We start from the raw sequence: 14,648 nt of genomic DNA, 5'->3' as shown, positions 1-14,648 counted from the left end.
TGGCCTATAACTGTGTGTAGTAGTCCCTTGGAGGAGCAGACAAGCAGTGGGAAAGGAGAGTAGCAATGGGTTATTTAATCAAGCTAGCTTAGGCTTTTCTGATTTAGTCATAGGCCTCTCTGCAACAAGCATTACCTCCTGTTTCTAAGGATAACTGCATTAACTGGGTCACCTAATGTCAACAGAACATAAACAAACAACTCGACAATTTGGTTGACTTGTACAAGTATTTCTGTGCAAGATGTCCACCCTCCTTTTATATGCTCCTTAAAAACAAGATTGATAGGGAGAGGTTTGGGGTTTTTTTTTAAGCAGAATCAGAGTCCAGTCCAGTACCTTCCATGCCTAAATCCTTATAATTACATACACAAACACACTTCCAGCAGATTTCAGATACAGTACAAAGGCTCACTAAAGTTGGGAAAATGTAATGGTGTGTACATGCCTAAAATGAAACTTCTTTTCACATCATACTTAGATCAGCAAAGAATAAATTATTTGCAGAAAAACATTAAAAATTCCAAGATCTTTTGCTGGCATTAGGGCCACCAAGATGATCAAGGGACTGGAACATCTTTCATATGAGGAAAGGCTGTGGGAACTGGGGCTGTTTAGTCTGGAGAAGAGGAGACAGAGGAGACTGAGGAGGGATCTCATTAATATTTACAAATATCTAAAGGGTGGGTGTCAGAAGGTTGGAGCATCCCTTTTTTTCTATTGTATCAAGCAACAGGACAAGGGGTAATGGGATGAAGTCAGAACACAAAAAATTCCATTTAAACATAAGGAAAAACTATTTTACTGTGAGGGTGAGGGAGCCCTGGCACAGGCTGCCCAGGGAGCGTGTGGAGTCCTTGGAGGTCTTCAAGACCCACCTGGACGAATTCCTATGTGACCTGATCTAGGTGGACCTGCTTCTGCAGAGAGGTCCCTAAAGGTCCCTTCCAACCCCCACCATTCTATTATTCTCTTAGTCTATTTTTTTCTTTACAGAATTCAATAGCATTTTAGCATCCTGCCTTCAAGACATTTTTTTCTGGGTTTGGTCCACGTTTTGACTAACTAAAAACTAGCTGTCTAAGAGGACATTTATTAAGGAATGCTCAAAGCCGGGAAAATAATTTTCATTTGGATAAGTAGATAAATAGAAGAAAACTAATGGCAAAATATGCCAGATAAACACATGAAATAATCACTTTGACTACAGCATTTTAGTTGGGCCTGAAGTTAATGAGTACTTGTATCACATACAACTGCAAAAGTTGCCCACACAAAATTAAAAATACTACAGATGATTCTATGTATACTAAATGAAGGTATCAATGTTTATGTCTTACTGTATTCTGCACCTGCACAGAGCAGTGCAGGGTATCATCTGAGAATTAAATAATATCAAACAAGGTATGGAACTCCAGATGTGAAACCTTGACTGGTCAATGTAGCTCACCCTGCTACCCTTCTAACTTGAAGGCACCACTACACTATCACCAGGCAGCAGGGACCTCCACACAAGCACAGGAGAAGTCACTCACTTTTTCTAGGGCAGCATCCTTGGCCTATTAACACTTCACTGTTTCTCCTGGGGGGTCATGGCACGAGACCTAAGCAAGTCATGTTGTGTAGCCATAGCGTATTACTCCCTTTCATGCTCAAGAGCCATGCTACCTATTGCTAGCTAGTGAGCTGGTTATCAGTAGATCAGGGTAATGATTTGGCTTTCTGTGATCAGTAAGTACACACTGCTTTTTAACCTGCAGAGAGAGTTAAGCAGAGAGCAGGTACAAACATTTAATCAGCAGGTATCCTCTCTAATTTGCAGCTGAGGTGCCCACCCAGAGCGCGCTGAGCAAGCCCACCCCACCCCTGTCTGCAGGCAGAGGGACAGCACCAATACACCATATTATATTCTGCCCTTTGAAAACAACAAAGCCTTTTGAATTTCTACAGCAAAGTGTTTCTAAGCTTTATAAAGTCCAGACAAATCAAAAGAAATCGACTTTTGCTCTGCTGCTCAGGATCAGCTCTTAAATGAACATGATATTCCAATTTCAGTAACACAGATAAAAACCAGCTAAATAACCAGAGCATTTCAGATGGTAACAGCGACAGCTGGATAGAACTTAATTGCAATAGAGAACGCCTAGGGATTTCTAATTTAAAGTTTCGCGGGGGGGGGAAGCTTTACTGTCCATTTATTCTGAAACATCACTTTTAGAATCAGCTCAGAGGTAAGTCTTCCATTCTAACAGAAGCTTAACTTCATAAAAGAATTAAAGGATGCTGGCTGGAAGGATAGTGCAAAGTACTTGAGACAGACAGATACCTAAATGGAGGTAAGGACAAAAGATCTTGGTAGACTTAATGACTTTGCTCTTGAGCATCACAATGGATTTGCAGTCAATTAGTGCAATTGTGGAATAACTCCTAATGCATTTCTCAGAGGGACTATATAATTCAAAGAGTTTAAATTCTGTCCATCACCATATCTTCTATGAAAATATTGACATAGTCCATTTACACATTCTAAGAAAGCACAACTATACAAGTATCTTATATTAAAAAAATAAACCTGATAACTAGCTCTTTTCACTGACCACTGAGAGAACTGCATTGCCATCATCAACGTTATCCATCATCAATTCCTTCTTAAGCTTACTGTTGATGTTCAAAAAGCAGTGCGAAGCCCTGCCCCTGTGACCCAGAACATGCTGGCAGACAATAGTGTGGAGAGTAGAGTGGCAGAAAAGGACTTCGGGGTCTTGGTGGCCACCAAGTTGAGCATGAGCTGCACTGCAAAGAGCACTGGTAGCAGACTGAAGGAAGTTTCCCAGTACAAGATAAACATGGGCATACTAGAAAGAGTCTCATAATGGCCACGAATATGACTGAGTGGAGCACCTCATGTATGGCAAAAGGCTGAGGGATTGGTCAGCTTGGAGAAGAGAAGCTTCAGGGGGACAATATCCATAATCAAAGACAGGGTGCAAAGAAGATGGAGACAGGTTCTTTTCAGTGGTCTCCAGTCAAAGTACAAGAGGAATGGACACAAAATTAAATACAAGAAACCAGAGAAAAAAATTCTTCACATCAAACATTGGAACAAGCTGTCCAGAGAGGCTGAGAAGTCTCTATCCTTGGAGACACCAAAAACTCAACTGGATACAGTCCTGGGCAACAGGCTCTAGGTAACTCTGCTTTGAGCTGGGTGGTGGACTGGACAATCTCAGAGATGTCTGACAAACTCCACTGTTCTGTGAGAACTTCTGTTACAGCATACTCTGATTTTAGGTCAATGCAGGGTCCAATTACAAATTCTTATCAACAATATCATGGGTGCTTCAATTAGAACCTGGGTAATTTTTTGTACCTACCTATATAACACTAGCAGAGATGGGAAAAATAAATTCACAGTTGAAATACAAATTATTTTGGTTTTGTACTGAAAAAAGTTAGATGAACCAGCTCTGAAATACATTACAGGTTTCTATCTGTGGTGCTCCAGAAACAATTACTACTCAGTCCATCCTAATTAAATATATTCCCTGCAGTTTCAGCTTCATCCTTCCTTTTGCTAAAGACGTAAGGTTTACAAACAGATGTTCACTTCTGCAACGTACACCAGTGGATGCTGGCACTGTGCAGGTTTTGGGTACAACAAAAAGCTAGGCTCTGAATTCCAGGTCACTTTACACCACAAGCACAGTCTTGCAGACAAGAGACCTATTTAATGGTTAGAGAGAACTCTTCCTTGAAGCTATGAGTAATTAGCGTGGCATTAAATATTTATGTAAAATTCCAGAAAACACATGTATGAATACTGTGTGGACGTGCACGAGGACAGTGTGGAGAGCAATAGAAGCCCTGAGCAAGCATGAGATTTGGCTGAGCCTGCACAACCACTGTTTCAGTGGAATTTAGGAATCACTCGCAGTTTTTCTTCAGTCAAATTAAAGGACTTCATAAAATGAATAACCCTGACTCATGCCACAGTAGGAAAAAACCAAACCTACCAAGAGGCCACAGAGCTAGCAGTTTCTGCACGAGCTAAAGAAAAACTCTCCTCCCACTTAAAACAAATGAGTGAGAACAGTAGAGGAATTAATATTCACGCAGACTTATTGTTGCAGCCACACTGGGATGAAAGAAACTGCTCAATTTAGAGATGCTTAATGGCAGAAGTGATGACAAATGATGCTTAATGGGAATGAAAAGACCTCAGACAAAATCTGACTTGGCTTTCAGCATCCCAATATTTTGTGGTACAGCTGTCTAATTATTTTGTGGTACTGACTTGCCCTGGAGGCAGGACCCCTCTGTCCCCTCTGCTCTCCATACCTCCACTGCTGCTGGCTACAGTATGGTCTGATGAATTCTGTGTTGATCATCACAGCCAGACAGTTGCAAAGATCAGAGTGTACAAATATTTGAAACTGAACACCTTTTACAAGTTTCAACAGAGCAACCCACGCAAGAACATACAACGCAGTCTACTTGTCAGATGAAGAAGTCTTGTTGATAGCATGACTCCCTTAGTTCAGCTTTAACAGAAGGAGATTTGATAGATGGGAACTAATCACAGCCTTCTCTTCATCACAATTAAAGATTTTTATTTAGGTTTAAAAGAATTAAAACTTTAATGGCTACTATCAATTGTTCTCAGCTGAAATATCTCTTTTCTCTAGAAACAACTTCAAGCATGCAAGTGGGCATCTTCAACAGATTAAACCATTCCACAAAGGCTTAACAGAAGAATATCATTTGATATGCTCTTAAAAATCCAAATTTTCTAAAATTCAACTGCCTACTTAGCAGTCACAAAAGGAAGATCTGAAAGAAAATACGCAAAGAAATGCATATTGAAATACAAAGGATCACGAAAAAGCCTGAACAACACAAGACATTCGAACCACACCTACAGTACACTGAAAATTAAGACAGTAATCTTCACCACTCTTTTTCAAACACAATCTTCTTTCTAGAAAAAAGAAGGTCCTGGCTTCTGTACTGCAAGCAGCACTGCTCTGTGTTTTACATTCTCAGGCTCTGTGGGTTTAAAAATTAAACTCTCCTCATGCTGGCAGAGGAGGTGTGTCTGGTATTAAGCCTGAGCCACTCTTCTGTCTACCTCCTGGGCCAGCACTGTCACTGCACATGCTGTTCCCATCGGACTGTACAATTCCTTGGCCTCATATGAACTAGGCACAAAAGAACTTTCACTTTGTCGCCCCATATCTCTTCCCATCTTCACCTCTGCCATGTTGTCCTGACCACAGCCAATATCAACTGCCTGTCACCTGGGGAAAAGCACAGCACGTTGTGGTGGAAAGCAACGAAAAAGGGCATTATAAGGAGTTCTCCAGTCTCCCAGGAGTCCTAATTGTATCACTAGCTGCTAAAATAAAGACTGGTTTTGTCAAGTATTTTTATCCCTCAGAATTAATTTACAGCACATCTGCCACAGTAGGATTTACCATTTCCCTAAAGAAACTCAGTGTTTTTCCTGTGCATTTGGCTCTTCGATGGCACGCACATTATATATAAAGCATTCGTACACAAACAGTTCATTCTGCCCTGGTTATTTTCCCTGTCATAGCGTGAGTATTTTTAGCTCTCATGTGATCCTCCAGTATTTTCCAGCTCTGCTTTAGTCATCCTGCTCTCAGTGAATATTTCAAACTAAAATGTGTAACAGCCTTCAGATCTAAGAATCTCTTGCACTTTTAGCTTACATGTAAATAATCAATTTTATTATGCTGTCTTTTATTCATGTATTTTTGACACCTCACACCCATACATGAAACACTCCATGCTCCACGTAGATTTCCTCTGACATACAGGAGTACTTACATAAGGCATTAAGCTAAAGTCCTGCCAACGTGATCACCGTTTTCAATTTGATCAGATGAAGCTTTTTTCTGCTGTTTTCTAATGCCACAGAGAGCATTAGAACTGACACAAACAACAATGCCCTAATATTTTAATCCCTTACCACAATTTTGACTCTACATCTGTGGGCTGTTTACCACTGCATTAGAGAGGAGTGAAGGCTGTAGGAGATGGAAAGGCAGGCAGCTCAAGGCTGGCAGATGGTGTTCTATCTAAAAGCAGCTGTGGTGCTGTTGGCAGAGAGCCTGCAGCGGTGGTCTGTGCTGCTGGCTCCACTCCTCCAAGGATGGAAACACACTCGTTCCCCTGTCAGGGAGCTGCATTTACCTGGCAAATCCTTGCTGCTTCTATTCTTTCTAAAAGCAGCCTTGTCCACGTGTTACCAAAGCCACCCACCCACTGTACTGCTGTAAGCTCAGCAACAGATCGGCTCTGTCTCTCAAGGGAGGGATGAGGCAATGTGAGGGTGGCACATCAGATTAGTTGTAGGGACCTATTTATGCCTCCATTTCCGAGCTGCATTATCCTTGACCCATGCTGACTCCTCAGTCGGATTGCCTTTGGGAGGAGTAGGGCTGTGGCTGCTGGCCTGTTCGTTCCCCCATTAACACAAAACCTGGGGCTTTTTCAGATTTCTCTAGTTTGGAATCTCCTTGGAAATATTTTAAAAAATGAAATAAACATCACATTTGCATAGCTATAGATAAATGCCCATGTATAGGTATGGAAAGCAGCTACCTGATACCATGGGTCTCATCAAGCTTTAGTATCAAGATTGTACCAGTACCTCTTTGGGGTAACTTTCAGAGCAATCCTTAGGGATTTGACTACTTTCTTGTTAACTGAAAGACATATCTTAGTCTACTTCTGAAACTACAGTGTTAGAAGAGAGTGTTACAAAGCAGTTATGAATAATTAAAGAGATCATCATCTTCTAAATCATTCAAAACCAAAACTCTGGCAAAGGGCAATGAAGAGTTTGTCTGTGGAACAACAGAAACACATATGAAATTACTAGTAGCTAAATAGAAAACTCCTTTAGTAGTGTATTTGATCAATGTAGACTAGGCATACTTAAAAGTCTGTCAAAACAAAAAATATAATATGAATTCCATATCCACATGTCTGCTTGCTCCTATGATGAAACAATGGATGCATACATTTAGGTATGTCCACTACATACTGTTTGAAAGCTTTTAGAATATGTTGAAAAAATCTTCTGGGTTATTTTCTCTCTCTATTGCTCCTTTTTTGTTTCATTAATGAACTGAAACAAGGCAGCTTTGAAGATTTCAAAGCTTCAGTGTTCACGTAGAGCAAATCATGCAGATTAAAAATTACAAAAAAAAAAAAAGTACAAATAAGAGGCAAGATGCTGGCAAATGCTTGCTGCATTGGTCTAAGAAATTATTGCATCAAGCAGCCCACAATGTTTACTGCTCCCAAAACAAAGTCAGTGGAAATACAGCTGTGCCCAAAATCTCAACCACTTCAAAGATTCAGGCAAGCAGAATAACAAAACAATGTAAAAGTCATAGATAGCACTTTAAAATATGACACCTGATGTTGTACTTACCCGTGGGCACATATTCCCTCTGGAGCATATATCATTAAGGAAGATGAAGGTTCAGAATGTGTGGGGAATTCTTAACTTGCTGCAGAATTTGTGAGACCTTCTTTCTTTTTTCCCATTTCATATAAATGACTAAACTTGTTTTGCTCATATGGGCATATTATGGTTCCTATAACAACTGTAATGAATGCTCCTTCATTTCCACCTAAGTGTGCATGTGCACAAGACAAGAGGTACATCTTTCATGGCAATTTCCCAACTACTCAAGACTTGCTTCCACATCACTGTAATTTACTCCCAGACAGCGGGTGATGAGGAACACAGCAGCTTGTAGATGCATATGACACTCTTCCCAGACTGTCCTCTATTGACAGGCACCCAGCCAGGTAAGGGTTCCCATGCTTTCACACAACAAGGTTAGGCAAAGCAGAAAGGCATACCACCTCAGTGAAACTAAAACCCAGAAATTGAATAAACCTATGACTAACACCTAACTATTGTTCTAGCAATAAAAGCTAAAACTCTCATTTCACCTACCATCAGGTAATCTATTGGTTTAGGCCCATCAGGGAACAAAAGACCCCAATTAGCCTCAAGTACCAAAGACCTGAGGATTGTCAAAGGGCAGGGAGAGCTTAAATGGCGCTTAAGGTCCAGGACAAAACAGACCAGGCTACTCAGCTTGGGGAAGAAAACAGAAAATAATTTAATGCAACACCAACTAAAACACAACCATAAAGCCCCAAAACATAACCAAAATAAACCAACACAGAGTGGTACAACAATGAAGAGTCCGACCAGTCCTTTAAGACCTTATCCCCACTCCTCCCCTCCTCCCCGGGCTCAGAGCCCTGATCCCGGTGATTTAACTCCTCCACCCCTGAACGGCCCAGAGGCCCAGGGAGCAGGGGTTTCAGTCTATTCCTGATGGCTTCTGCCATTTGTCTCTCCTCAGGGCAGGTGGACTCCGCACCAGTCCTCCCTGCACCTCTGTGGGGTACCTCACACACACGGCAGCCTTGCATGGGCTGCTCTGACGTGCATTTATCCCAAAGGCTGCAGCTCCTCTCTGCCTCTCGTGTGGGGCTGCTCTGTGGTGCACAGGCTCTCCAGCACGTCCTGCACCATGGCCGTCTCCCCACACAGTCCCTCGCCCATCCGGGTGCACTCACACGGAGCTGCTGGTGGCTCTCAGTCCTGCCATGGCCCTGCATGGGTTGCAGGGGTACAGCTGCATTTTTGCCATGGCTTGCAGAGGGGTCTCTGGTCTAATGCTCCTCCTTCCTTCCTCCCTCCTTCTCTGACTGTAGGGTCCACGTGGTCGCCTCCATCTTGTATCACTCTTACACCTCCTGCCAGCACTTCAAATTCCCATCCCTAAAAAGTGATGGCAGAGGCGCCAGATTGGCCCAGCCGGGCCGGAGGTGGGTGTGAACCCAGGAGCCGGGAGAGTCCGAAAACTCTTTACCAGGTCTTCACTGCAACCCCCTCGCCCTGTTACCAAGCAAAAGCTGCTTCTTGCTAAACCATGACATCTATACCCTACCTCCTCAGGTCAACAGAAATTAAACTAGTGTCCTGTTTGTCATACTTCTGGACAATAACTAAGTTATTTCTTTTTCGCATGAAAAAGCTAACTCACAGTCACAGGATCATACCAAAACTCAGAGTATCTCAGCTGTCCTATTCCATACAAAGGCTAGAAAGTCATAGGACATGCCCTTCACACAGCCAACAGCACGACACATCCTCCAGATCAACTGCCCGTTTCCAGTCTAAATAAAGGCTTTTCTCTTTCTCTAGGACTGTCACCTTCAAAGCATTAATTTGGATGAGACACGTTTGTGATGTGGATCTGCAAGAAGAACTAACAAGCCTGTCAAAGTCTGTATTTAATAAAAGTGTCTTTTCCAGTTTCTCAATTGGACAACGTCATGACGTTAACACTTGGGTTGTTGGGGTTTTTTTTCTGTTTTCAAAGAAGAGTGCAAGACATCAAATGGGAAATTACAGCATAGCAGTCCCTGAAATTTGCAAGTTCAGGCACAAGACTGAGCAAAACAAAGATGTAAACAAGCTTTAGAAGCCCAGAGCACCACTGGCCTGCAATTAGGTGCTCAATTTCCTGGAAGCACTAATGAGCTGAAGGCAGGTGGCCAAGTATGCCTTGCTTTGACGTCAGAAGTGATCGGAGCACAATGCTGTAATCTGGGTATGACCATAAGCCAGCCTAAAACTGAGGGTGCCTAACATCTGCCCCTTCCCTTTGCCAGCACTGGTGTATACTGAGCCCACAAGAAGAGAGGTCATAGATTTAAGATAACTGAAAATTAATCCTTATTTGTGGAATGAGTTACCATGAACAGGGTAAACTCAGGACAAACAATAAAGGAATGATATATATGTGTATGTGTGTGTCTGTATGCACAAATCTATATGCCAATGGCAATCAGCCTCAGTAACACTTGTTCATAGATTTTTTTTTTAAATGTTAGTTGCTGTCCTGTTCACTTATCTGATAGTTATCAAAAAACAGAATCTGCTTAGTGACCAGTCATGCCCATATTACATAAACATCAAAGGCTCAGTCCTTTGGAGTGTTCCAGAAACATTGTCATGGTTTAACCCCAGCAGGCAGCGAAGCCCCACCCTGCCTGCTCACTGTCCCCCACTGGGCCGGAAGTGGGGGGGGGGAAATCAGAAGGGCAAAAATTTCTTGTGCATCTCCAGCCTACTCAGTGGCAAGGCACTGTGCAAAACATAAAAAGCTTTTGATGCTGTGTAAGTACTGATCAGCAGTACCTAAACCCATGCTGTTTAGTTGTTTAGTACCTAAACTCAACACAGTTTTGGTCATAAATCCAAAACAAAGCCCGTATCAACTTCTGTGAAGCAAATTAACTGTATCTTAGCAAAACCCAATACAAACACAAAATGAAATTTTAGACGATAGAGGTAACTTTGACAAAGAACAATAGTTTTATGTTGTTCACATAAGAGGACTAGCAATCTGAACAAGCAACACACCTAAAAACACAAGTCAATTTTTTCCTTCTGGTCAACCCTTAAGATTTGGAAGCCTTTTGCTTCCACTAAAAAATAAACCAGTCTGTGATAGCACTATTTCCTGTAATGGTGGAGGTGTGAGAGAGAAACACAGTCCATTTAATGTTCTTGAATACACTTCCACAGACCACATTCATCAACAAGAAGGCTAATTGCCTTTGTCTCCATCATCAGACATCACTAGAATCCACATCATTTACAATCAAGTGTTCAATGGAAGAGATCCTATGCTCAATAGGGCTGGGCCAAACTAGAGAGCACCATTTGGTGTCTCAGCGTATGACAAGGCAAAAAGAATGGCCTACTCAAACAAGCAAATAATTTTTAACTAGTATTTCTGTAAAATGGATCGCAGTTTTTAACTGTCTTCGGAGACAGAAATGGCATTCTTTAAGACATGAAATACCTGCAGTTGGAGAGTTTGCATGGTGAGACTTTTTGGGCAGGTTGAAGATCTGTTCACCAGGATCCGGTGGGGGAATTGCATCTTGGCCTTGTCGAGCTTCCACAGGATCGTACTCCTTCCCATCATAGTTAGCATCAAAAAACTTCTTAAACCATTGAATGAAATCTAAGTTGTCTTGGAAGCGCCCTTTGACCAGTTTTTCCACGGGAATCACCTGAAAGGTAAAATAAAGGTTCCAATAATTTATCACTGCCGTTTCTAAATATAAAAAAGTCACATACACACACTTATTTGAATAAAAATAAATCCACTGACTACATCAGTATATATTCCTATGCCACTTCTTCCTTCCTAGAAGAAAGTAAATTATGATGGATTCAAGTGCTCTTACTAAGAAATAAAATCAAAATAAAACAAAGACCCAGCCTTAGAAGTTGCTATACAGTCAGTGTACATAAGCCTTTATAACTGCTCTTCCACAGAATTACTCCTTGGTCATTGTAGTGAAAGCCACAATGAATTAATCTGTTCTGTGAGTAACACTACATTCAGCTAACTAGGGATTTCTGTTTTTAATAGACATGCTACAGCTGGGTATAGTAAAAATGAACAAGTCTTCAAAAGGTCCTAACAGGAGTTTCTTGCCATCTGTCCTACTGTTTGTACCACAGAAAAAAAAAAAAAACAGCAGTTTTTTCTGGACATGCTTAAGTTCAAACCAACCTACATTTTAGTAGTACATGTTCATCATATGAACTAACCCTGAGGTTTTAACCTTGTAATTTTTTTTCCTTCAATATATAGCTATACATAGAACAGTTCTATACATAGAACACGCAGAAGTTGACTGAAATGCCTATAAAGTTTCAGCAAAACAAAAGAAAGGCTAGGAGGATGTAGCCACATGCTGCAAAAATTTCATATAAATTAAACCTCCAAAAGGTGTTTTAGGCCCATAATGCTCAAGGGTCCCAGACACTGAGGGCTGACAGGGACTACAACTTCAGAAAGGCAGCTAATCCTGCCTTGCTTAATTCATGCACCTGATTAAAGAGTCAAGTTAAATGAATGTTAATGCCTCCTGAATGCATTCAATTTTTCAGCTGGAAAAAGGGTACCTAAAACCATGGCAATTTTAATTTCTTCAAGGTTAAGCCAACTGTACAGCATTTTATAAGCCTATGATATTCCTACAAGCATAAACATAACATTTTGCCAGTCCTATCAGATTGTTCCATTGTATCTTAATTCTACACTCAACAGGTATAGTAACTTTGCTGCCTACAGAAACATTGACAATGTTGACTTTATTAAGCATTCCAATGTTTCACTAGCAAATCACAGTGTAAATAGAAGCATCCACATATCAGGAGACAATGAGGGTTTTCCAGTGCTTTATGGAAGTCTTACAGGACTGTCTGTTAACTGTTAAATTTCAGAACAAGGCAATACTAAAAGCCAGAGTAGAACCCTAAAAGGGCATACAGGTAGTCAATCCATGTAACTCAAACTATGACGTTACTTTCATTATTCATTTTTATCACCACAGTAGTTTGTATTTGAGAGTCTGTCAAACTCTCACATTCTAACATGAACCAATACCTTACAGTTAAATGCTTTCTAAGAGACTTCAGTTTTTTAACTTTACAAGATCACATGTGCTCTCCAACCCACCAAATCACTGAGTAAATTGTTCCAGCTCTTGAATAATTTAAATTCCTTAAACTCCGTTTCAGACAAGAAACATGGAATACTTATAAGAACAGCATATTCTGAGTTCTTTTGTCAGAAATTCAAGTCACTGGTAATCTCACTGTATCCGAAATTAAGGTTCATTGATGTGAAGGAATTTCCAGCACATGGTATTTTATCAAAAGGGTCTCTGATGTTAAGCTATAAGAAGTTAGGCTGTGCAATTCCTCAGTGGACACATGGACTCAATTTTCAGTTTGTACCTAAATGGAGCATGCCAAATTTCTTGCTTCATGCCTAACTACCCTTTTCAGATGATCAAAGGTCAACAACATCTTCACATACAACTTGTATCTCTAGTTCTCAGTCCAAAAGCTGAAAAAGTGGACTTGAAGTATTTTGAAATTTGTTTCCCCTATTTATTGGTTTTAACCAGTTTATACAACTTTTGAAACTTGTAGCGACTGACATACAGATATAGAATGCCTACCTTATCCACATTCATTCTCTTAAACGATGCCTGCAGAAGTTTGAAGTTGTGAATGTATTCATGCTCCAGCTTTGCTTGAAACTTTACTTTCTTCAAGCTAATGCACCCCGGAAACAACATGTCCATGAACTGGCAGTAAGCGGCTCCTATAACAAGAGAATGCATTGACGTTAACCCAGATGCACCCAGCTAAGAACAAATGTTGTCTACAGAAAGCAACTGTGCTGAATACATTCCTGCTGTACCTCAAATTAACACTACGTACCCCAAATCTACTTGTCTAATGTACATTGAGCAGTGAGACATATTACTGTGGGGTATTTTCCCATTCAGTCTGGATGCACGGTGCACTGTTGTGTAGCATCTGAAGAACCACCATGACTAATGCAAAATAAATCTTTCTTCTATTTAAAACGGATGTTCTCAGAGTCCCTATACACAGTAGGGCTGTCCATACAGTGAAAAGATAAGAGATAAAATGGAAATCTCTTAATAAGCTCCCTGAAGCCTCACAGCCTCATGAATTCAACCAAACTAAGATGATGTTTTTCTGGCACTTGCAGCCAAATGCCAATCGGGTCGAAGACAACCATTAAGATTCTATCAAACTATAATTTTTAAAAAAAGTAATTGTTAAAACTTCTTGTTAAAACATACTACGCATTTCCTATCCCTCTAAAACAAATATCCTTACTGATCTTCATTTCCTGAGAAGAGCATTTAAATAAACAGTCTTTAGCATAGTCCACCCAAAGATTTCAGAAGCCAGGCTGCCAGCTTGAGCGCTAACTCAAAACAACTGAGTTTCCAACTCCTGCTTGGAGGGCTGAAGTAGTTGTAGGCAGCAATGTATGTGTGTGTACACAACTAACCCATCACAGAGCAGCAAGTACATGGAAGAATTTCTAAACAGTATCCTTGGTTCTGCTAATAGACATAGCCTTCTCTTGTATGCAGGGAGCTTCCTCCTACGTCACCATCATATCACATTTGAAAATAAGTCTTTACTGTTGGCACACTCCAGTGTTTGGAAACTGACGGTGAAAATATTTGAGGAAATCAGAGAAAAACTGATTTCAGTTCTTCTTCAGATGAGAGAGTTCTACAAAATGCTTTCTACTCAGCAAAGATTCAGTGAAGTCCATCTCTGGAAGAGAGGGCTGTAGAGCACACAAGGTCAGGAAAGCAATCACCTGATACAAAAAAGACTTTTTTTTTTCCACTTAATATAGATCAGTTTTGACAAACGAGCATCCACATCTCACCTAACACAGTTCAGTCCTGTATCAACAACAGCGATTTTTCTCAAAAAAAATGTTCTGCTGAGTACAATCAAATGAACAAAGCAGTCACTTGGCTTGCCCAGTTTTAAAGGAGGGGCAACAATAACTTAAAGACGTTTACCTCTGTGACTATGAGTGTGTTCTGACAGGACGAACTTTATGCATGAGATAGTACTCATTCTCTGTAGCCACTCAAGCATTACATGAAGGGTTACAGAGCTCAAACTCCCAAAAAGAAAAGCACAATTTAAG

The 14,648-nt window shown here is 40.8% G+C and overlaps 1 protein-coding gene across 5 annotated transcripts in view; it reads right to left on the bottom strand.

The window, feature by feature from the left end:
- The window catches only part of MAPRE2 (microtubule associated protein RP/EB family member 2), a 104,916-nt gene that overhangs the window by 15,920 nt on the left and 74,348 nt on the right, over positions 1-14,648 (bottom strand). For all 5 annotated transcript variants that reach the window (XM_061995330.1, XM_061995327.1, XM_061995329.1 and 2 more), the window contains 2 exons: positions 13,114-13,259; positions 10,932-11,145 (listed from right to left, as the gene is read on the bottom strand). In XM_061995330.1, the coding sequence (XP_061851314.1) occupies positions 10,932-11,145; positions 13,114-13,259 (360 nt within the window). The remainder of the gene's footprint in view (positions 1-10,931; positions 11,146-13,113; positions 13,260-14,648) is intronic.

This window comes from Colius striatus, chromosome 4 (assembly GCF_028858725.1).
Source record: "Colius striatus isolate bColStr4 chromosome 4, bColStr4.1.hap1, whole genome shotgun sequence".
Lineage (NCBI taxonomy): Eukaryota > Metazoa > Chordata > Aves > Coliiformes > Coliidae > Colius > Colius striatus.
This window is presented reverse-complemented; position numbering and strand designations above follow the sequence as displayed.